This window comes from Triticum urartu, chromosome 6, assembly GCF_003073215.2.
Source record: "Triticum urartu cultivar G1812 chromosome 6, Tu2.1, whole genome shotgun sequence".
Taxonomy (NCBI): Eukaryota; Viridiplantae; Streptophyta; class Magnoliopsida; order Poales; family Poaceae; genus Triticum; species Triticum urartu.
Genome location: NC_053027.1, coordinates 292,932,874 through 292,955,450, shown reverse-complemented (window position 1 = coordinate 292,955,450; position 22,577 = coordinate 292,932,874). Strand labels below are relative to the sequence as shown.

General features: G+C 45.5%; 1 protein-coding gene across 1 annotated transcript; it reads right to left on the bottom strand.

The window, feature by feature from the left end:
* Positions 1 to 15,025: 15,025 nt before the first annotated feature.
* On the bottom strand, positions 15,026 to 16,297 carry LOC125517225 (putative cyclin-F2-1). Its single transcript, XM_048682403.1, has one exon. The coding sequence runs from the start codon at positions 16,295 to 16,297 to the stop codon at positions 15,026 to 15,028; it is 1,272 nt and encodes a 423-aa protein (XP_048538360.1).
* Positions 16,298 to 22,577: the final 6,280 nt, after the last annotated feature.

The window sequence follows — 22,577 nt, the reverse complement described above, 5'->3', positions numbered from 1 at the left end:
TGTAATGGAGGTTGCTAGGTCTACACACCGGCCGCGTACGCAATGTGCAAGTGTGCAATGGGCGATGGGCCCAGAGCCCTGCACACATAGGATTTAGACCGGCGTGCTGACCTCTCTGTTGTGCCTAGGTGGGGCTGTGACGTGTTGATCTTCCGAGGCCGGACATGACTCAGGAAAGTGTGTCTGGCCAAAGGAGATCAAGCGTGTTGGAAAATATGGTGCACCCCTGCAGGGAAGTTTATCTATTCGAATAGCCGTGTACCTCGGTAAAAGGATGCCCCGGAGTTGTACCTTGACCTTATGACAACTAGAACTGGATACTTAATAAAGCACAACCTTCCAAGTGCCAGATACAACTGGTGATCGCTTTCTCACAGGGCGACGAGGGGAGGATCACCGGGTAGGGTTATGTTATGCGATGTTACTTGGTGAACTTACCATCTACTCTCTTCTACATGCTGCAAGATGGAGGCGGACAGAAGCGTAGTCTTCGACAGGACTAGCTATCCCCCTCTTATTCTGGCATTCTGCAGTTCAGTCCACATATACTACCCCCTTTCATTGATACCAATGCATATGTAGTGTAGCTCCTTGCTTGTGAGTACTTTGGATGAGTACTCATGGTTGCTTTGCTCCCCCTTTTCCCCCTTCCTATATCCGATCGTTGTGACCAGACGTTGGAGTCCAGGAGCTAGACGCCACCGTCGATGACGACTGCTACTACTCTGGAGGTGCCTACTACTACGTGCAGGCCGCTGATGACGACCAGGAGTAGTTCAGGAGGATCCCAGGCAGGAGGCCTGCGCCTCTTTCGATCTATATCCCAGTTTGTGCTAGCCTTCTTAAGGCAAACTTGTTTAACTTATGTCTATACTCTGATATTGTTGCTTCCGCTGACTCGTCTATGATCGAGCTCTTGTATTCAAGCACTTGAGGCCCCTGGCTTGTAATATGATGCTTGTATGACTTATTTTATTTGTAGAGTTGTGTTGTGATATCTTCCCGTGAGTCCCTGATCTTGATCGTACATGTTTGCGTATATGATTAGTGTACGATTGAATCGGGGGTGTCACAGCCAGGCACGCATCACACAACAAACTCACCCTCCATGGTCGAGTAGCTCACCATCCTTCGTGTTGGGGAACACAGTATTTCAAAATTTTCCTACGATCACGCAAGATCTATCTAGGACATGCATAGCAGCGAGAGGGGTGAGTGTGTCTACGTACCCTCGTAGACTGAAAGCGGAAGCGTTAAGTACTGCGGTTGATGTAGTCGAACGTCTTCAAGATCCAACCGATCAAGTACCGAACGCACGGCACCTTCGCGATCTGCACACGTTCAGCTCGGTGACATCCCTCGTACTCTTGATCCAGCTGAGGCCGAGGGTGAGTTGCGTCAGCACGACGGCGTGTTGACGGTTATGATGAAGTTATTGATGCAGGGCTTCGCCTAAGCACTACGACAATATGACCGAGGTGGTAAACTATGAAGGGCGGCACCGCACATGGCTAAAGATCAACTTGTGTGTCTATGGGGTGCCCCCTCCCCCGTATATAAAGGAGGGGAGGAGGAGGAGGACCGGCCACAAGGGGCGCGCCCAAAGGGGCGATTCCTACTCCTAGTAGGAGTAGGTTTCCCCTTTCCTAGTCCAAGTAGGAGAAGAAGGAAGGAGAGGAGAGGGAGAAGGAAAGAGGGGGGCGCCGCCCCCTCCATAGTCCAATTCGGACCAGCCCATGGGGGGTGCGTGGCCTCCCCTTGTGGCCCTTCTCTCCTTTCCACTTAGGCCCATGAAGGACCAATACTTCCCCCGGCGAATTCCCGTAACACTCCGGTACTTCGAAAAATACCCGAACCACTCAGAACCTTTCCGATGTCCGAATATTGCTATCCAATATATTGATCTTTATGTCTCGATCATTTCGAGACTCCTCTTCATGTCCGTGATCTCATCCGGGACTCCGAACAAACTTCGGTCATGAAATCACATAACTCATAATACAAATCGTCATCGAACGTTAAGCGTGTGGACCCTATGGGTTTGAGAACTATGTAGACATGACCGAGACACATCTCCGGTCAATAACCAATAGCGGAACCTGGATGCTCATATTGGCTCCTACATATTCTACGAAGATCTTTATCGGTCAAACCGCACAACAATATACGTTGTTTGTCATCGGTATGTTACTTGCCCGAGATTCGATCGTCGGTATCATCATACCTAGTTCAATCTCGTTACCGGCAAGTCTCTTTACTCGTTCGTAATGCATCATCCCGCAACTAACTCATTAGTCACGTTGCTTGCAAGGATTATAGTGATGTGCATTACCGAGAGGGCCCAGCCATACCTCTCCGACAATCGGAGTGACAAATCCTAATCTCGATCTATGCCAACTCAACAAACACCATCGGAGACACATGTAGAGCATCTTTATAATCACCCAGTTACGTTGTGACGTTTGATAGCACACTAAGTGTTCCTCCGGTATTCGGGAGTTGCATAATCTCATAGTCATAGGAACATGTATAAGTCATGAAGAAAGAAATAGCAATAAACTAAACGGTCATAGTGATAAGCTAACAGATGGGTCTTGTCCATCACATCATTCTCTAATGATGTGATCCCGTTCATCAAATGACAACACATGTCTATGGCTAGGAAACTTAACCATCTTTGATTAACGAGCTAGTCAAGTAGAGGCATACTAGGGACACTCTGTTTGTCTATATATTCACAAATGTACTAAGTTTCCGGTTAATACAATTCTAGCATGAATAATAAACATTTATCATGATATAAGAAAATATAAATAACAACTTTATTATTGCCTCTAGGGCATATTTCCTTCAGTCTCCCACTTGCACTAGAGTCAATAATCTAGTACACATCGTCATGTGATTTGACACCAATAGTTCACATCTTGTTGTGATTAGTTCACATCTTCATGTGACTAATACCCAAAGGATTCACTAGAGTCAATAATCTAGTTCACATCGCTATGTGATTAAAACCCAATGAGTGATCATGTTTTGCTTGTGAGAGAAGTTTAGTCTATGGGTCTGCAACATTCAGATCCTTATGTATTTTGCAAACTTCTGTGTCTAAAATACTCTGCATAGAGCTACTCTAGCTAATTTTTCCCACTTTCAATATGTATCTAGATCGAGACTTAGAGTCATCTAGATCGGTGTCAAAAGCTTGCATCGACGTAACTCTTTACGACGAACTCTTTTATCACCTCCATAACCGAGAAATATTTCCTTAGTCCTCTAAGGATAATTTTGACCGCTGCCCAATGATCTACTCCTAGATCACTATTGTACCCCCCTGCCAAAATCATGCTAAGGTATACAATAGGTCTGGTACACAACATAGCATACTTTATAGAACCTATGACTGAGGCATAGGGAATGACTTTTCATTCTCTTTCTATTTTCTGCCATGGCTAGGTTTTGAGTCTTTACTCAATTTCACACCTTACAACTCAGGCAATAACTCCTTCTTTGACCGATCCATTTTGAACTCCTTCAAAATCTTATCAAGGTATGTAGTCATCGAAAGTCTTATCAAGCGTCTTGATCTATCTTTATAGATCTTGATGCCCAATATGTATGTAGCTTTATAGGTAATTCTTTCTTTGAAAAACTCCTTTCAAATTCTCCTTTATGCTTTCTAGAAAATTCTACATCATTTCCGATCAACAATATGTCATTCACATATACTTATTAGAAAGGCTGTAGTGCTCCCACTCACTTTCTTGTAAATACAGGCTTCTCTGAAAGTCTGTATAAAACTATGTGCTTTGATCAACTCATCAAATCGTATAGTCCAACTCCGAGATGCTTGCACCAGTCCATAGATGGATCGCTGGAGCTTGCACACTTTGTTAGCACCTGTAGGATTGACAAAACCTTCTAGTTGCATTATATACAACTCTTCTTTAATAAATCCATTAAGGAATGTAGTTTTGATATCCATTTGCCAGATTTCATAAAATGCGGCAACTGCTAACATGATTCGGACAATCTTTTAAGCATCGATATGAGTGAGAAAATCTCATCGTAGTCACCACCTTGAACTTGTCAAAAACCTTTTGCGACAATTCGAGCTTTGTAGATAGTAACACTACTATCAGCGTCCGTCTTCCTCTTGAAGATCCATTTATTCTGAATGGCTCACCGATCATCAGGCAAGTCAATCAAATTCCATACTTTGTTCTCATACATGGATCCCATCTCAGATTTCATGGCCTTAAGCCATTTCGCGGAAACTGGGCTCATCACCGCTTCCTCATAGTTCGTAGGTTCATCATGGTCTAGTAACATGACTTGCAGAACAGGATTACCGTACCACTCTGGTGCGGAATGTACTCTGGTTGACCTATGAGGTTTGGTAGTAACTTGATTCGAAGTTTCATGATCATCATCATTAACTTCCTCACTAATTGGTGTAGGCATCACTGAAACTGATTTTAGTGATGAGCTACTTTCTAATTCAAGAGAAGGTACAATTACCTCATCAAGTTCTACTTTCCTCCCACTCACTTCTTTCGAGAGAAACTCCTTCACTAGAAAGGATCCACTCTTAGCAACAAAGATCTTGCCTTTGGATCTGTGATAGGAGGTGTACCCAATAGTTTCTTTTGGGTATCCTATGAAGATGCACTTATCTGATTTGGGTTTGAGCTTATCAGGCTGAAACTTTTTCACATAAGCATCGCAGCCCCAAACTTTAAGAAACGACAGCTTAGGTTTCTTGCCAAACTATAGTTCATACGATGTCGTCTCAATGGATTTAGATGGTGCCCTATTTAACGTGAATGCACCTGTCTCTAATGCATAACCCCAAAACGATAGTGGTAAATCGGTAAGAGACATCATAGATCGCACCATATCTAATAAAGTACGGTTACGATGTTCGGACACACCATTACGCTGTGGTGTTCCAGGTGGCGTGAGTTGCGAAACTATTCCACATTTTTTCAAATGAAGGCCAAACTCGTAACTCAAATATTTCGTCTCCGCGATTGGATCGTAGAAATTTTATTTTCTTGTTACGATGATTCTCCACTTCACTCTGAAATTCTTTGACCTTTTCAAACATTTCAGACTTGTGTTTCATTAAGTAGATATACTCATATATGTTCAAATCGTTTGTGAAGGTCAGAAAATAATGATACCCTCCGCGAGCCTCAACACTCATCGGACCGCATACATCGGTATGTATTATTTCCAATAAGTTAGTGGCTCGCTCCATTGTTCCGGAGAATGGCGTCTTAGTCATCTTGCCCATGAGGCATGGTTCCCAAGCATCAAATGATTCATAATCAAGTGATTCCAAAAGTCCATCTGCATGGAGTTTCTTCATGCGCTTTACACCAATATGACCTAAACGGCAGTGCCACAAGTATGTTGCACTATCATTATCAACTTTGCATCTTTTGGCATCAATATTATGAATATGTGTATCACTACAATCGAGATTCAATAAACCATTTATATTAAGTGTATGACCATAGAAGGTTTTATTCATGTAAACAGAACAACAATTATTCTTTGACTTAAATGAATAACCGTATTGCAATAAACATGATCCAATCATATTCATGCTCAATGCAAACACCAAATAACATTTATTTTAGGTCCAACACTAACCCCGAAGGTAAAAGGAGTGTGCGATGGTGATCTTATCAACCTTGGAATCATTTCCAACACACATCGTCACCTTGCCCTTAACTAGTCTCTGTTCATTTTGCAACTTCTGTTTCGAGTTACTAATCTTAGCAACTGAACCGGTATCAAATACCCTGGGGCTACTATGAACACTAATAAAGTACACATCAATAACATGTATATCATATATACTTTTGTTCACTTTGCTATCCTTCTTATCCGCCAAGTATTTGGGGTAGTTCCGCTTCCAGTGACCATTTCCTTTGCAGTAGAAGCACTCAGTTTCAGGATTGGGTCTAGCTTTGGGCTTCTTCATGGGAGTGCCAACTTGTTTGCCATGCTTCTTGAAGTTCTCTTTCTTTCCTTTGCCCTTTTAATTGAAACTAGTGGTCTTGTCAACCATCAACATTTGATATTTTTGTTGATTTCTACCTTCACCGATTTCAGTATCACGAAGAGCTCGAGAATCGTTTTCGTCATCCCTTGTATAGTATAGTTCATTACGAAGTTCTAGTAACTTGGTGACAGTGACTAGAGAACTCTGTCAATCGCTATCTTATCTGGAAGATTAACTCCCACATGATTTAAGCGATTGTAGTACTCACATATTCTGAGCACATGCTCACTGGTTGAGCTATTCTCCTCCATCTTGTAGGAAGTTCTAGTAACTTTGTGACAGTGACTAGAGAACTCTGTCAGTCGCTATCTTATCTAGAAGATTAACTCCCACTTGATTCAAGCGATTGTAGTACTTAGACATTCTGAGCACATGCTCACTGGTTGAGCTATTCTCTTCCATCTTGTAGGCAAAATACTTGTTAGAGGTCTCATACCTCTTGACTTGGGCATGAGTCTGAAATACCAATTTCAGCTCTTGGAACATCTTATATGCTCCGTGGCGTTCAAAACGTTTTTGAAGTCCCGGTTCTAAGTCGTAAAGCATGGCGTACTAAACTATCAAGTAGTCATCATACCAAGCTTGCCAAACGTTCATAACATTTGCATCTGCTCTTGCAATAGGTCCGTCACCTAGCGGTGCATCAAGGACATAATTCTTCTGTGCAGCAATGAGGATAATCCTCAGATCACGGAGCTAGTCTGCATCATTGCTACTAACATCTTTCAACAAGTTTTCTCTAGGAACATATCATAAATAAAACGGGGAAGCTATACGTGAGCAATTGATCTACAATATATATATGCAAATGCTATCAGGACTAAGTTCATGATAAATTTAAGTTCAATTAATCATATTACTTAAGAACTCCCACTTAGATAGATGTCCCTCTAGTCATCTAAATGATCACGTGATCCATATCAACTAAACCATGTCCGATCATCACGTGAGATGGAGAAGTTTTCAATGGTGAACATCACTATGTTGATCATATCTACTATATGATTCGCGCTCGACCTTTCGGTCTCAGTGTTCCGAGGCCATATCTGCATATGCTAGGCTCGTCAAGTTTAACCCGAGTATTCTGCTTGTGCAAAACTAGCTTGCACCCGTTGTATGTGAACGTAGAGCTTATCACACCCGATCATCACGTGGTGTCTCGGCACGACGAACTATAGCAACAGTGCATACTCAGGGAGAACACTTATACCTTGAAATTTAGTGAGAGATCATCTTATAATGCTACCGACGTACTAAGCAAAATAAGATGCATAAAGGATAAACATCACACACAATCAATATAAGTGATATGATATGGTCATCATCATCTTGTGCCTTTGATCTCCATCTCCAAAGCACCGTCATGATCACCATCGTCACCGGCTTGACACCTTGATCTCCATCGTAGCATCATTGTTGTCTCGCCAACTATTGCTTCTACGACTATCGCTACAGCTTAGTGATAAAGTAAAGCAATTACATGGCGATTGCGTTTCATACAATAAAGTGACAACCATATGGCTCCTGCCAGTTGCCGATAACTGTGTTACAAAACATGATCATCTCATACAATAATTTAAATAACCATGTCTTGACCATATCACATCACAACATGCCCTACAAAAGCAAGTTATACATCCTCTACTTTGTTGTTGCAAGTTTTACGTGGCTGCTACGGGCTTAGCAAGAACCGTTCTTACCTACGCATCAAAAACCACAACGCGGTATAGTGATTGCTTTTTGATCTTCAGAAAGAACCCTATTCATTGAATCTGATTCAACTAAAGTTGGAGAAACCGACACCCGCCAGCCACCTGTGTGCAAAGCACGTCGGTAGAACCAGTCTCATGAACACGGTCATGTAATGTCGGTCTGGGCCGCTTCATCCAACAATACCGCCGAATCAAGAAACAACTAGTGACGACAAGCAATAAGTATATACCCACGCCCACAACTCCTTTCTCTTCTACTCGTGCATATAATATCTACGCATAGGCCTGGCTCGGATGCCACTGTTGGGGAACGTAGTATTTCAAAAATTTCCTACGATCACGCAAGATCTATCTAGGAGATGCATAGCAATGAGAGGGGAGAGTGTGTCTACATACCCTCGTAGACTGAAAGCGGAAGCGTTAAGTAACGCGGTTGATGTAGTCGAACGTCTTCTCGATCTAACCGATCAAGTACCAAACGCACGGCACCTCCGCGATCTGCACACGTTTAGCTCGGTGACGTCCCTCATACTCTTGATCCAGCTGAGGCTGAGGGTGAGTTGTGTCAGCACGACAGCGTGTTGACGGTGATGATGAAGTTACCGACGCAGGGCTTCGCCTAAGCACTACGATAATATGACCGAGGTGGAAAACTATGGAGGGGGCACCGCACACGGCTAAAGATCAACTTGTGTGTCTATGGGGTGCCCCCTCCCCCGTATATAAAGGAGGGGAGGAGGAGGAGGGCCGGCCATAAGGGGCGTGCCCAAAGGGGCGATTCCTACTCCTAGTAGGAGTAGGTTTCCCCCTTTCCTAGTCCAAGTAGGAGAAGAAGGAAGGAGAGGAGAGGGAAAAGGAAAGAGGGGGGCACCGCCCCCTCCCTAGTCCAATTCGAACCAGCCCATGGGGGGCGCGCGGCCTCCCCCTGTGGCCCTTCTCTCCTTTCCACTAAGGCCCATGAAGGCCCAATACTTCCCCTAGCGAATTCCCGTAACTCTCCGGTACTCCGAAAAATACCCGAACCACTCAGAACCTTTTCGATGTCCGAATATAGCTTCCCAATATATCGATCTTTACGTCTCAATCATTTTGAGACTCCTCGTCATGTCCGTGATCTCATCCGGGACTCCGAACAAACTTCGGTCATCAAATCACATAACTCATAATACAAATCGTCATCGAACGTCAAGCGTGTGGACCCTACGGGTTCGAGAACTATGTAGACATGACCGAGACACATCTCCGGTCAATAACCAATAGCAGAACCTGGATGCTCATATTGGCTCCTACATATTCTACGAAGATCTTTATCGGTCAAACCGCATAACAATATACGTTGTTTGTCATCGGTATGTTACTTGCCCGAGATTCGATCGTCGGTATCTCAATACCTAGTTCAATCTCGTTATCGGCAAGTCTCTTTACTCGTTCCGTAATGCATCATCCCGCAGCTAACTCATTAGTCACATTGCTTGCAAGGCTTATAGTGATGTGCATTACCGAGAGGGCCCAGAGATACCTCTCCGACAATCGGAGCGACAAATCCTAATCTCGATTTATGCCAACTCAACAAACACCATCAGAGACACCTATAGAGCATCTTTATAATCACCCAGTTACGTTGTGACGTTTGATAGCACACTAAGTGTTCCTCCTATATTCGGGAGTTGCATAATCTCATAGTCATAGGAACATGTATAAGTCATGAAGAAAGCAATAGCAATAAACTAAACGATCATAGTGCTAAGCTAACGGATGGGTCTTGTCCATCACATCATTCACTAATGATGTGATCTCGTTCATCAAATGACAACACATGTCTATGGCCAGGAAACTTAACCATCTTTGATTAACGAGCTAGTCAAGTAGAGGCATACTAGGGACACTCTGTTTGTCTATATATTCACACATGTACTAAGTTTCCGGTTAACACAATTCTAGCATGAATAATAAACATTTATCAAGATATAAGAAAATATAAATAACAACTTTATTATTGCCTTTAGGGCATATTTCCTTCACTTCGTACTATAAAAATGACATAGCATTTCAAAACAACTCAATGGCATTTGACCAAACACCTGTCGGGCATGGTGTCCACCATGGAGGTCGTCGATAGGGGTCGGAGTGTACCTGGTTACAAACAGCTCCAGGGTGGGCAGCTTCGTCGTAAATGTCGAGCAGGCACATCTCTGCTGGTTGCGTACTTCCTACAATGCCTATGTGGTGGCCGGAGACGTACAACAACGCCGCCGGAGGTGGAGGGTGCGGATGCAAAGCAAGGGAGAGAAGGGTGGAGTGGAAGGAAATGGATCGGGAGGGGGGTTTGGTGGGTCGGGGGTGTCGGAGTCCTATGTTTCGGGTCTCCGGATTCCTGCAAACCTCCCCCATTTTATCTCCAATTTGTTGGAGAAATTGCGCCCAAAACGCCCCGCAGACCGATACATGTTGGTGTTGGATGTCTTCCGCAGTCCGTACAACGCGGTTCGGATGGATGCAGACGGTTTGCGGGTCAGCCTTGGAGATGCCCTTAGGTGACGCTTCTTTCCCGGTCACGTGGATTTTCATGACTAACAATCATGCATTTGTAGCGTCAAGATAGACATTTCTCACATCGTCGTACCCATTTATGACGGCTTTCGGTCTGGCATGTTTCTTCATACCGAAAAACCTACATGGGTCATGATGGGAAGAAAGTTGCTCCTTGAGTCATCTTGGCTAGTGTTGGGTCGCAGGAGGAGATCCGATTGGGACTCATGGGGCGCCAATTCTCGACGAATAATGGTCCGCCGATCTTACAACCTGAAGTTTGTTGTGGAAGACTGTAGAGAGAAGGGTGTTGTCCGAAGTGATCTTGTTGGGCGACGACGAAGGTGACATGGTGGTTTAACCTACGTCTTTATTAATCAACAAAGATGACTAAAATGTTGTTTTCTATCTACCCCACTAGGGTACAAGAAATAGCTTCCATTCCGCCTTTTAGCGGATGTATTTCCCTTATACTTAGTCCCAAGTCAGTCGTTTGGTATCGATCTTCAAGTGATACGATACAATCATGGTCATCCAACCACGGAGTACAAATATTCCGTGACGGTAGAATTCTTAAAGTAGTGATCTCACCCTTATCCCTTACGAATGCCTGTTCCGATGCATCCGGCATGACTCAACAGCTCTTAGGCACTAAGGCTGATGAACAAACAGAGATGCGTTTGTACCATACCACTCTCGGAGTGGGAATCCCTACTCACCTACACACAGTTTCTTCAAACTGCAGTAATCTAAAACCTTAGTATTCTAGTATTCCAACGTGTGGGCAATTCATAAGTATAAGTTTGTAAAAACTACAATTTTTCTTGGCTTGGTTTAGGAAAGAAAGGATTGAGACATGTTTAAAAAATACTAAGAAATACCGTATTGGAGATACTACGTACATTCATGGATTTTATTGACTCAAAATTAGCATCAAATAAATACAAATACAATGAATGTACACTCTATCTCTGCATAATTATGATGCACATAACCAACAACAACACAAACATAAAAAACACAAGTCATAGAAGCGATCAAAACAACGATTAAACTACAACAACGACCATATCTGCATCAATCATTTTTTGACCACCTCAAGGAGACTGTGATTCTTCGACAACATCTTCCACAAGGAGGGAATGAGGCCAGATACTACATACATATATGTGTATATGTTGACACCGATGTAAGTTTCCTGAACTAAAGAACTGGGCTAGCTATGATAGCCTAAATCTTCCATTTCATTCTTACAAGAACTCTGGCAAGATCACGAAGCGAGGATCAGGATTCATCATGTACAAGGACTGAATGCCAAGGATGAGGTCCGTGGGCTTGTACCTTGTCAGCTCTGTGAATTCCTTGTTGGTGTGTCTGAAACAACAAGGGGGGAAACCTGAGGAATCACCCTTGATGGATTCCCACTCGATGTAACCATCAAGGTGGACTTGGAGGAATCACCCTTGTTGGTCCACACTTGAGGGGTTGCACGACAGAGTCGTTATCGGGAGTGGTGAAGGAGGAATCACCCTCGATAACCATGACCGAATAGTTACACTACATGGTTAACATCAGAAGTGCTGACGAGGTATCACCCTCAGCACTCGATAGTAACTCTACAGAGTCGTACAACTAGGGGGGGGGTGATGTGCAGTGTCGGGGCCTGGACATCGATCATGTTGATCGCGTCATCGAACATAAAGCATGGGCAACTGGGACAAGGTGGGGGTCACTGATGGATCTCTAACCAACCTATACTAAGCGGTTTTAGAATAAGCAGGTAAGGTATGAAAGCAGGTAACAAAAACAGGCTATGCATCAAAGTAGGATCATATAGAAACAATAGCAGTTCTAATGCAAGCATGAGAGGGAAATAGATGGGCAATATCGGAATGCTCAATGGGGGGTTTGCTTGCCTAGAAGCTTTGCTGCAAAAGAAAGGTCGTTGGTGACGTGGTCTATCACGGGGGCATCATCGGTCTCGGGGTCTACCGGAGAGAGGAGGGGAGGAAACAGTAAATACAAGCAATCAAGTGCAACACTAAGCATGACATGATGATAAGCATTCTAGGGGCGTTCTATCGCGGTACTACACGTTGCAGACGGAGGGGGAAAACATCCGGAGGGTTTTCCTGTGTTTGGCGTTTTCGGACAAAGGAAAAGAGGGGGAAAGTTCCATGTTCAGCATGCTAGGGGCATGTGACAGATGAACGGACTGCGTATTCGGATTCATTGGATTTTTCTGAGCAACTTTCATATATAAAACATTTTCATCTGATACAATATCATGGTTTGACACCGGGGTGCTCATGATTTATATTTATGTGATGAAGGCGGAGTCATGCCATGCATACATAGTCCAATGAGTAGGGATAACATTTGTTAAGCATCGTATATTTGGAAGAGTAATGATTATGTTCAAGTATTCATGAATATTATTATGTTGTTATCAAATACTTCATCATTTCTCAATTCATATCGTAAAAGATTACATGATAGACATGCATGAATTAAGCTTGGGGATTCTGATATGTGTCCAACATATCTACAATTTTTAGTTGTTTCATGCTATTATACTATCAATCTTGAATGCTTTATATGAAATTTATATCATTTTGGGGAACTAACCTACTAACTCAGCACGTGCTACTTGTGAGCTGCGTTGGGATTTCCTCGAAGAGGAGAGGATGACGCAGTACAATAGAGATAAATATTTCCCTTAGTTAAGAACCAATGTTATCAATCCAGTAGGAGAACCACGCAAGATCTCATGAACAACACCTACACACAAAATAACAAATACTTGCACCAAACACAAACAAGGGGTTGTCAATCCCTTGGCGGTTAATTGCAAGGATCAAATCTCGTAGTGATAGATAGATAAACATGAACACAAAAAAGTAAATAAATTGCAACAAAGTATTTTTGGATTTTATATATGATAAAGATAGACCCGGGGGCCATAGTTTTCACTAGAGGCTTCTCTCTCGAATAAAAAGCATACTATGAGTAAACAAATTATTGTTGGGCAATTGATAGAAAAATGCATAGTTATGATGATATCCAAGGTAATGATCGTGTATATAGGCATGACGTCCGAGACAAGTAGATCGACTCCTAGCTGCATCTACTACTATTACTCCACACATCGACTGCTATTCAGCATGCATCTAGAGTATTAAGTTCATAAAGAACAGAGTAACGCCTTAAGCAATATGACATGATGTAGACAAAGTAAACCCAATTAATATGAATAAACCCCATCTTTTTATGCTTAATGGCAATGATACAAGTACGTGTCATGTCTTTTTCTGTCACTAGGATTGAGCAACGCAAGATCGAATCCATCACAATGCACCTCTCTCGTTGCAAGATAAATCCATCTAGTTGGCCAAACCAAATAGATAGACCAGTGAGAAATACAAAGCTATACCAATCATGCATAAAAGAGTTCAAAGAAGACTCATATAATATTTATGGATAATCTGATCATAAACCCACAATTCATCGGATCCCAACAAGCACACCGCAAAAAAAAAGATTACATCACATAGATCTCAAGAACATCGAGGAGAACATTGTATTGAAGATCAAAGAAAGAGAAGCCATCTAGCAACTAGCTATGGGCTCGTAGGTTTGTGGTAAACTACTCACACATCATCGGAAGGGCAACAAGGTTGATGTAGAGGCCCTCGGTGATCGAATCCCCCTCCGGCAGAGTACTGGAAAATGTCTCCAGATGGGATCTCTGAAGAACAGAAACTTGCGGCGGCGGAAAAAGTATTTTGGACGATTCTCTGTGAAATGGTGTTTTCTATCCACCGAACTAGGGTACAAGAAAGAGCTTCCATTTTGCCTTTTAGCGGATGTAGTACCCTTATAATTAGTCCCAAGTCAATCATTTGGTATCTATCTTCAATTGATACAATACTATCATGGTTATCTAGTCATGGGGTACAAATCTTTCGTGACTGTAGAATTCCCAAAGTAGTGATCTCGCCATTATCTTTTACGAATGCCTATTCAGACGCATCGGGCATGACTCGGCAGCTCTTAGGCACTAAGGCCGATGAACAAGCCGAGATGCGTTTGTACCATACCTCTCTCGGAGTGGGTATCCCTACTCACCGACAGACAGTTTTTTGAAACCGCGGTAATCTAAAACCTTAGTATTCTAGTATTCCAACATGTGGGCAATTCATAAGTGTAAGTTTGTAAAAACTACAATTTTTCTTGGCCTGGTTTAGGAAAAAAATATTGAGACATTTTTCAAAAATACTAAGAAATACCGTATTGGAGATACCACGTACATTTATGGATTTTATTGACTCAAAATGAGCATCAAATAAATACAAATACAATGAACGTACACTTGGTCTCTCGGCATAATTATGATGCACACAGCCAACGACAACACAAATATAAAAAACACGAGTAAAGTCATAGAAGACCAAAGCTATGCCTAAGCGAGAAAAAAAGAAAATCCGAGGTGATCAAAACAACGGTTGAACAACAACAACCATATCTGCATCAACCAATTTTTTTTTTTTTGACCACCTCAAAGAGAATGTGATTCTTCAACAACACCTTTGACAAGGAGGGAATGAGGCCAGATACTACATACATATATGTGTATATGTTGACACCGATGTAAGTTTCCTGAACTAAAGAACTGGGCTGGCTATGATAGCCTAAATCTTCCATTTCATTCTTACAAGAACTCTGGCAAGATCACGAAGCGAGGATCGGGATTCATCATGTACAAGGACTGAATGCCAAGGATGAGGTCCGTGGGCTTGTACCCTGTCAGCTCCGTGAATTCCCTGTTCCACTTCTGCACCTGGCTGGCCATTGGGTTCAAGATCAGTCTGGCGAGAAAGACCGCCGACGCCGCCACGGCGGACGGCATGAGCTGCAGGCATCTGTAGTCCACCAGCGATGTTTCGGCGAGCTGATGCGCCAACCTCTGAACCTCCAGCTCGCGCTCTCCGTTGCTGTACCTGGTGAAGTGGTCCACGAACGTGTAGGCCGTTGGTCCGCTGAGCTCGTACCGGAGCGCCGCCAACATCTTGCACTCCATGTCGGTCACCTCCTTGCTGGTGGCGAACCCACAGTCGTCGGCAATTTTCGCGGCGTTCACCTTGAATCTGGTGCCCCGCTCCTCGTATTTGGCGGCGGTGAAGACGGCCGTGGCGCCCAGGAGACGGAGCTCATACTCCATGTCCGTGCGAGCCGTAGACAAGGTTCGCGCCGACAGGACGCGGTCGACGTAGGAGACGGCGCGGTGAAGCGTGCCAGGGGCCAGGTCGTAGTGCCGGGTGAAGTCGTCCATCCAGAAGACGAGGGTGGCACGCATCGATGGGCTCATCCGATCTCCCTGCACCGTGTTCAGGTAGTCCGGCGAAGGCCGCTCCTCGACGTTCTTCTCCATCTCCCAGAGGTTGAAGTCGATGTCAATGTCGTAGTCGGAGAGCCGCGGACGCGTGGCCGAGTTCTTGCAGTCCGGGACGACGCGGTCCGGGAGCAGGGACGGTGCGGGCACCTCCAAGGATGGGTGAAAAAGATGGGCGTCGAGTGCGGCGGCGTACAGCTGACACGTCGCCGGGAGCTCCACGGAACATCCGAGTGCGGCGGCGTGATCGGCGGGCGTGGGAGCGAATTCGAAGCCGGACAGATGCGGGCGTGCCGCCGTGTTCTTGGAGTCCGGGACGACGCGGTCCGGAAGCAGGGACGGCAAGGGCACCTCGAACGGCGGGGGAAAAAGATGGGCGTCGACTGCGGCGGCATACAGCGTCGCCGGGAGCTCCACGGAATCTTTGAGCGCGGCGTGGTGGAGGTGGACAGTCGGAAGAGGAGGGAGTGCGCCGATCGCCCGGAGGTAGGCGTCGTCAAACTCCATGCGGTGGTCGGCGGCGCATGAGAAGGCGCCGGGGAGGGAAGGACCCGAAAGTAGGTCGGCGGTGAAGGGATCCATGACAGCCATCGCTTGAGCGAGGGGGAAAAAGGGGTCTCGAACTCTTGGAGGGTGGTACGTGATTGCAAATGATGCAGGGAGGGAGTCCTGCCATTTATACATGACGGCGACTCGTTCGATGGGTTTCCTGAGAGTTGGGAAACCACATCGCTACCGGTCTCGTCTCGTATTGGCGATGATTCGGATTGCAACTTTTGCGACTAACCATGGATGGAAGACAGACGCTACTGCTTCCACGCGTAAATAAATTGTTGCCGTCATTGTTTTGGATCGAGTTCGTATGCTGCGCGGAAGAGACGCGCGACTGGCAGTCCGGCAATAGTTTTTTTTTTTGAGAATAGTCCGGCAATTGTTAGGACGTACTGTACTAGTATGCATGACCGGTGTCTCCGGCTCAAACAAAGTGCGTTCGATCGTTGTTGCTGATTGGGAAACGGTTCGTGTCGGCCGACCGGCAACGGGTTGCGCCGGTCGCACGCGCGCTGTCAGATCACGCAGGGATTCGTGCGCCACGTCTTCCTCATAGGACCGCATTTTTTCTACTCCTTTATCTTTTCGTAGATGAAACACTGTCGTCCACCCATTTACTGGACAGAATCACTATTCTGACTTTTTTCTTAAAGTTTAACACAATTTGATCTTGTTTCTAAAAGAATCATTTATCTGACCTTTTTCAATGACGCCAATATCCATGGGGTTCTAGTTATATGGTTCATGGCGTTTACCCATGAGCTAAAACATCATGGTTTATGGCGCTTCGTCATTTGTCAAAAACGACAAGTCCCATGGAGAAAGCGCCAGGGAGGAAACACCAAGGACCATGGCGCTTTTTATTGAACCAAAAATGCCATGGATGTTGGCTTCACCAAAAAAGGGTAGATGAGATTTTTCTAGAACGTGGGTCAAATCGTGCTAAACTTTAACAGAAAGGTCAAACCAGTTATCTCGTCCACATTTGCTTGCCAAACCCAACCGCTGGCAACAGTGTGTTGCAACCCGAGGGTGTGGCGGTGCTAAAACCAGCCGGCGCAATGCTACAACATCAGTCGCTTTTTGCTGGAACCGACCATCAATGATGTTGCGCCCAGTGGCCACCAGGTACTGAAATCTATAGCGATGCTGGAATAGATGATGGTTTTTTGCTGCACCGGCCGTGGAGTTTGACCGAACCGGCAGTGTTCTCTCCAGGGGATGGCCGCGCGAGAGGTGCTGGATCCGACGAGGTTTATTTGCAGGAACCGACTGGTGGATTGTGGAAACGGTGAGGTTGTTTTTGCCGGAACCGACAGGGCTAATTGCTGGAATTCATGATGTTATTTGTGTTCGGAAACGTTGCATGGAAAACAAATTTTTTTCTACGCACATGCAGGATCTATACATGAAGATGCATAGCCATGAGAGGGGAGAGTATGCCTACGTACCCTTGTAGACCGTTAAGCGGAAGCTTTATCAATGCGATTGATGTAGTCGTACACTTTCACGATGCGTCCCGATCAAGTACCGAACGTATGGCACCTTCGCGTTCAGCACACGTTCAGCTCGATGACGTCCTCGTCTTCTCGATCCAGCAAGAGAGGCTAAGTAGTAGATGAGTTTCGGCAGCACGACGGCGTGATGACGTTGGTGGTGAACTTGTTCCTGCAGGGCTTCGCCATGCACTGCAGAAATACTTGACGGAGGATGAAACCGGGGAGAGGGGCGCCGCACACGGCTTGGGGATTGTCGTGGTTTTGTGGCGCCCCTCCCTCTCATGTATATATAGGTGCTGGTGGTGGGGGAGGGGGGGAGGAGGCAGCTGATACGTCTCCAACGTATCTATAATTTTTGATTGCTCCATGCTATATTATCTACTGTTTTGAACTATATTGGGCTTTATTTTCCACTTTTGTATTATTTTTGGGACTAACCTATTAATTGGAGGCCCAGCCCAGAATTGTTGTTTTTTTGCCTATTTCAGTGTTTCGAAGAAACAGAATATCAAACGGAGTCCAAACAGAAAAATCCTTTTTGGAACGTGATTTTGTTCTCGGATAAGACCCAGGAGACTTGGACCCTACTCCAAGAAGTATCGGAGGCGGTCACGAGGGTAGGGGGCGCGCCCCCCTACAGGGCGCGCCCCCTACCTCGTGGGCCCCTCGGTGCTCCACCGACGTACTCCTTCCTCCTATATATACCCACGTACCCCCAAACGATCAGAACAGGAGCCAAAAACCTAATTCCACCGCCGCAACTTTTTGTATCCACGAGATCCCATCTTGGGGCCTGTTCCAAAGCTCCGCCGGAGAGGGCCGTCATCACGGAGGGCTTCTACATCATCATAGCCCCTCCGATGAAGTGTGAGTAGTTTACCTCAGACCTTCGGGTCCATAGTTATTAGCTAGATGACTTCTTCTCTCTTTTTGGATCTCAATACAATGTTCTCCCCCTCTCTTGTGGAGATCTATTCGATGTAATCTTCTTCTTTTGCGGTGTGTTTGTTGAGACTGATGAATTGTGGGTTTATGATCAAGTCTATCTATGAACAATATTTGAATCTTCTCTGAATTCTTTTATGTATGATTGGTTATCTTTGCAAGTCTCTTCGAATTATCCGTTTGGTTTGGCCAACTAGATTGGTAGTTCTTGCCATGGGAGACATGCTTAGCTTTGGGTTCGATCTTGCGGTGTTCTTTACCAGTGACAGAAGGGGCAGCAAAACACGTATTGTATCGTTGCCATCGAGGATAACAAGACGGTGTTTATTTCATATTGCATGAGTTTATCTCTCTACATCATGTCATCTTGCTTAAAGCGTTACTCTGTTTTTAATTTAATACTCTAGATGCATGCTGGATAGCGGTCGATGAGTGGAGTAATAGTAGTAGATGCAGAATCGTTTCATCTACTTGTCATGGACGTGATGCCTATATACATGATCATGCCTATATATATTCTCATAACTATGCTCAATTCTATCAATTACTCAACAGTAATTTGTTCACCCACCGTAGAAAACTTATGCTCTTGAGAGAAGCCACTAGTGAAACCTATGGCCCCCGGGTCTATTCTCATCATATCAATCTCCATCACTTTAATCTTGCTTTGTTTTTACTTTGCCTTTTACTTTTCACTTTGCATCTTTATATCAAAAATACCAAAAATATTATCTATCGGATCTCACTTCCGTAAGTGACTGTGAAGGGATTGACAACCCCTAATCGCGTTGGTTGCGCTGAGCTCTTTGTGTTGTGTAGGTACGAGGGACTTGCGCGTGGCCTCCTATTGGATTGATACCTTGGTTCTCAAAAATTGAGGGAAATACTTACGCTACTCTGCTGCATCATCCTTTCCTCTTCGGGGAAAACCAATGCAAGCTCAAGAGGTAGCAGCAGCCAGGGTGCGCCCCAAGGGTGGCCGCCAGCCCTCTTTGGGCACCTGCCCTATGGCGCGCCCCCTTCCTTTTCTGGCGCTCGAGAGAAGGCAGGAGGGAGTGGCGCCCCGTTCCCTTTTTATTTTTTTTGCGGGTGAAAAAGACCAGAGGGGCCAACCCTCTCTCTTTCCTTCCCTAGGGCTGATGCCATGAGGTGGAGGCGCACCAGCCCCATGTGGGCTGGTGTGCACTCCCTCGTTGGCCCAATAAACTCCCGGAGCCTTCCGAAACCCTTTCCGGTGATTACCCGGTACATTCTGAAACCTTTCCGATGAACAAATAGCATCATCCTATATATCAATCTTTACCCCCAGACCATTCCGGAGCTGCTCGTCATGTCGATGATCCATCCGGGACTCTAGACAACATTCGGTCACTGTCGGTGTCAAAACCGGCGGATCTCGGGTAGGGGGTCCCGAACTGTGCGTCTAAGGCGGATGGTAACAGGATGCAGGGGACATGATGTTTTACCTAGGTTCGGGCCCTCTTGATGGAGGTAAAACCCTACGTCTTGCTTGATTTATTCTTGATGATATGGGTATTACAAGAGTTGATCTACCACGAGATCGAAGAGGCTAAACCCTAGAAGCTAGCCTATGGTATGATTGTATGTTATTGTTATGTCCTACGGACTAAAACCCTCCGGTTTATATAGACACCGGAGAGGGTTAGGGTTACACAAGGTCGGTTACAAAGGAGGAGATATCCATATCCGTACTGCCTAGCTTGCCTTTCACGCCAAGTAGAGTCCCATCTGGACACGAGACGAAGTCTTCAATCTTGTATCTTCATAGTCCAACAGTCCGGCCAAAGGATATAATCCGGCTATCTGGAGACCTCCTAATCCAGGACTCCCTCAGTAGCCCCTGAACTAGGCTTTCAATGACGATGAGTCCGGCGCACAGTATTGTCTTCGGCATTGCAAGGCGGGTTCCTCCTCCGAACACATCACATAAGAATCTGAATACAAGGATAGTGTCCGACCCTGCAAAATAAGTTCCACATACCACCGTAGAGAGAATAATATTTCCACAAATCTTAATCTACTGACACATTTTGGCAACATGACATCATGCCATGGCTCGGTGATTATTCGAACCGTTTTTCTTCAACCAGCTCTACACATAATGCGAGGCGGTTTCCTGACACGTCTTGTCAAAGCAGAGATCGTGTTACCCTAATTACAGGATTCTCATCAATACGGTCGTGGATAACCCAACCGTGTCTAGGACTCCTAGATTATAGGCAAGTCCCAAACGGCTACGGAGAGGACGCTTGATATTCACCCTCTTTATAAAGGGACAAGGCTTTTACTTTTTTCCCTCCTGTGCTCAATCGAATCCTCCCCCCGCCTCAAGTTCTAACACCCAAAGCCCAGGTCAGGTGCTTCGGACCTTCAATCATGTCAGGATCTAGCCTTCAAGGCCAGTGGATGCCATCCTCCATTACGGAAGAGGATATCAAGAAGTTGAGGGAGGCCAGATACCTGACCATCGAAATTTTGCATAGGCTGCCCACTCGAGGGCAGGTCATCCCTACTCCCGAACCCGACGAGAGTGTCGTGTTCGTCTGCCACTTCCTCCGAGGTCTAGGCCTCACTCTTGATCCCTTTGTTAGGGGTTTGATGTTCTATTACGGGCTAGATTTCCACGATCTAGCCCCGGACTCCTTTCTCCACATCTCAGCATTTATTGTCGTATGTGAGGCCTTCCTCCGCATTACCCCTTACTTCGGCCTGTGGCTCAAGACCTTTGACGTGAAGCCGAAGATGGTCGAGGGGCAGCACGTAGCGTGCGGAGGCGCATTAATAAGTAAAATCGCTGGAGCTCCATGGCCAAAGGGTTCCTTTCCAGAGGTGTCCGGATTATGACAGCGGGAGTGGTTTTACATCACAGCTCCCAAAAGTGCCAAGAGGGTGCCCGCCCCTGCTTTCCGCTCGGGCCCTCCACCACAACTGATGTCATGGATTAGCAGAGGGCTGAGCTGGGGTCCAGCCAAGGACGTGCCTATACTGCAAAGCCGCATTCAAGATCTCTTCAACGGAGATTTCAGTCTGGTTACAGTGGTGCAAGTCATGCTGGTTCGTCAAGTACAACCTTGCAAACGCCGGCCCCTCCGCATGTGGGAGTTCAACCCAGAAGGGCCGCGCACCATTCAGAATTTCCTTGGCTTGACGCACGAGGAGATGTACAAATCATTATTCGGACCCCAAATAGAGTGTCCAGATACTACCGAGGACGTGGGCCTGAGCAGAAACCGTACCGTCGACCAAGTAAGTAATCCTTTAGCCGAACACACTGTCTTTCATTTACCATGACGTCATTCTGAGAAATCGCTCTTTGACCAGGACTGGCTAACAAGGGAGAAGATGATTCGGTGTTCGACCCCCCTTCCTGAGGGTTTGGAGAATTCGGTACTGGAAAAGATGCTCGAGCTAGCACCTCGCCCGGAGCCCTCAAAGGAAGATAAAGGGGGGAATAATGAGGTCGAAAGCGGGCCCCCATCGCTACCAATTCCAACCGAGGGAATGAGCGCCTCCGTGAAGGAGGATAACCAAGGGGAAGAATCTGACCTTCTCTCACTTCGGGGAAGGAAGAGGACTTCCTCTGAAGATCCAGAAACCAAGGCTTCCAAACGGGAGAAGAAGTCTCCACCAGAGGGTTCTGCCTTGGAGGGTGCTCTTGCCGCACAAAGTCCGCGCGAGGATCAGCCCTCCAACGAGCTGTAAGTAATCAAAAAGTACTTAAATAGTGGAGATATACTACCTTACCTCTAAGGAAAATAACCGAAGCATTTATCTTGCAGTTCGGATCTTAGCCCTTCTCAGCAGAGCTCGTCTTCGGGGGATCTTCTTCCGGAGATGATGGAGAGCGAAACGCC

Coding starts and splice junctions, on each gene's coding strand:
- LOC125517225 (XM_048682403.1), bottom strand. CDS start 16,297: ATGGCTGTCATGGATCCCTTCACCGCCGACCTACTTTCGGGTCCTTCC.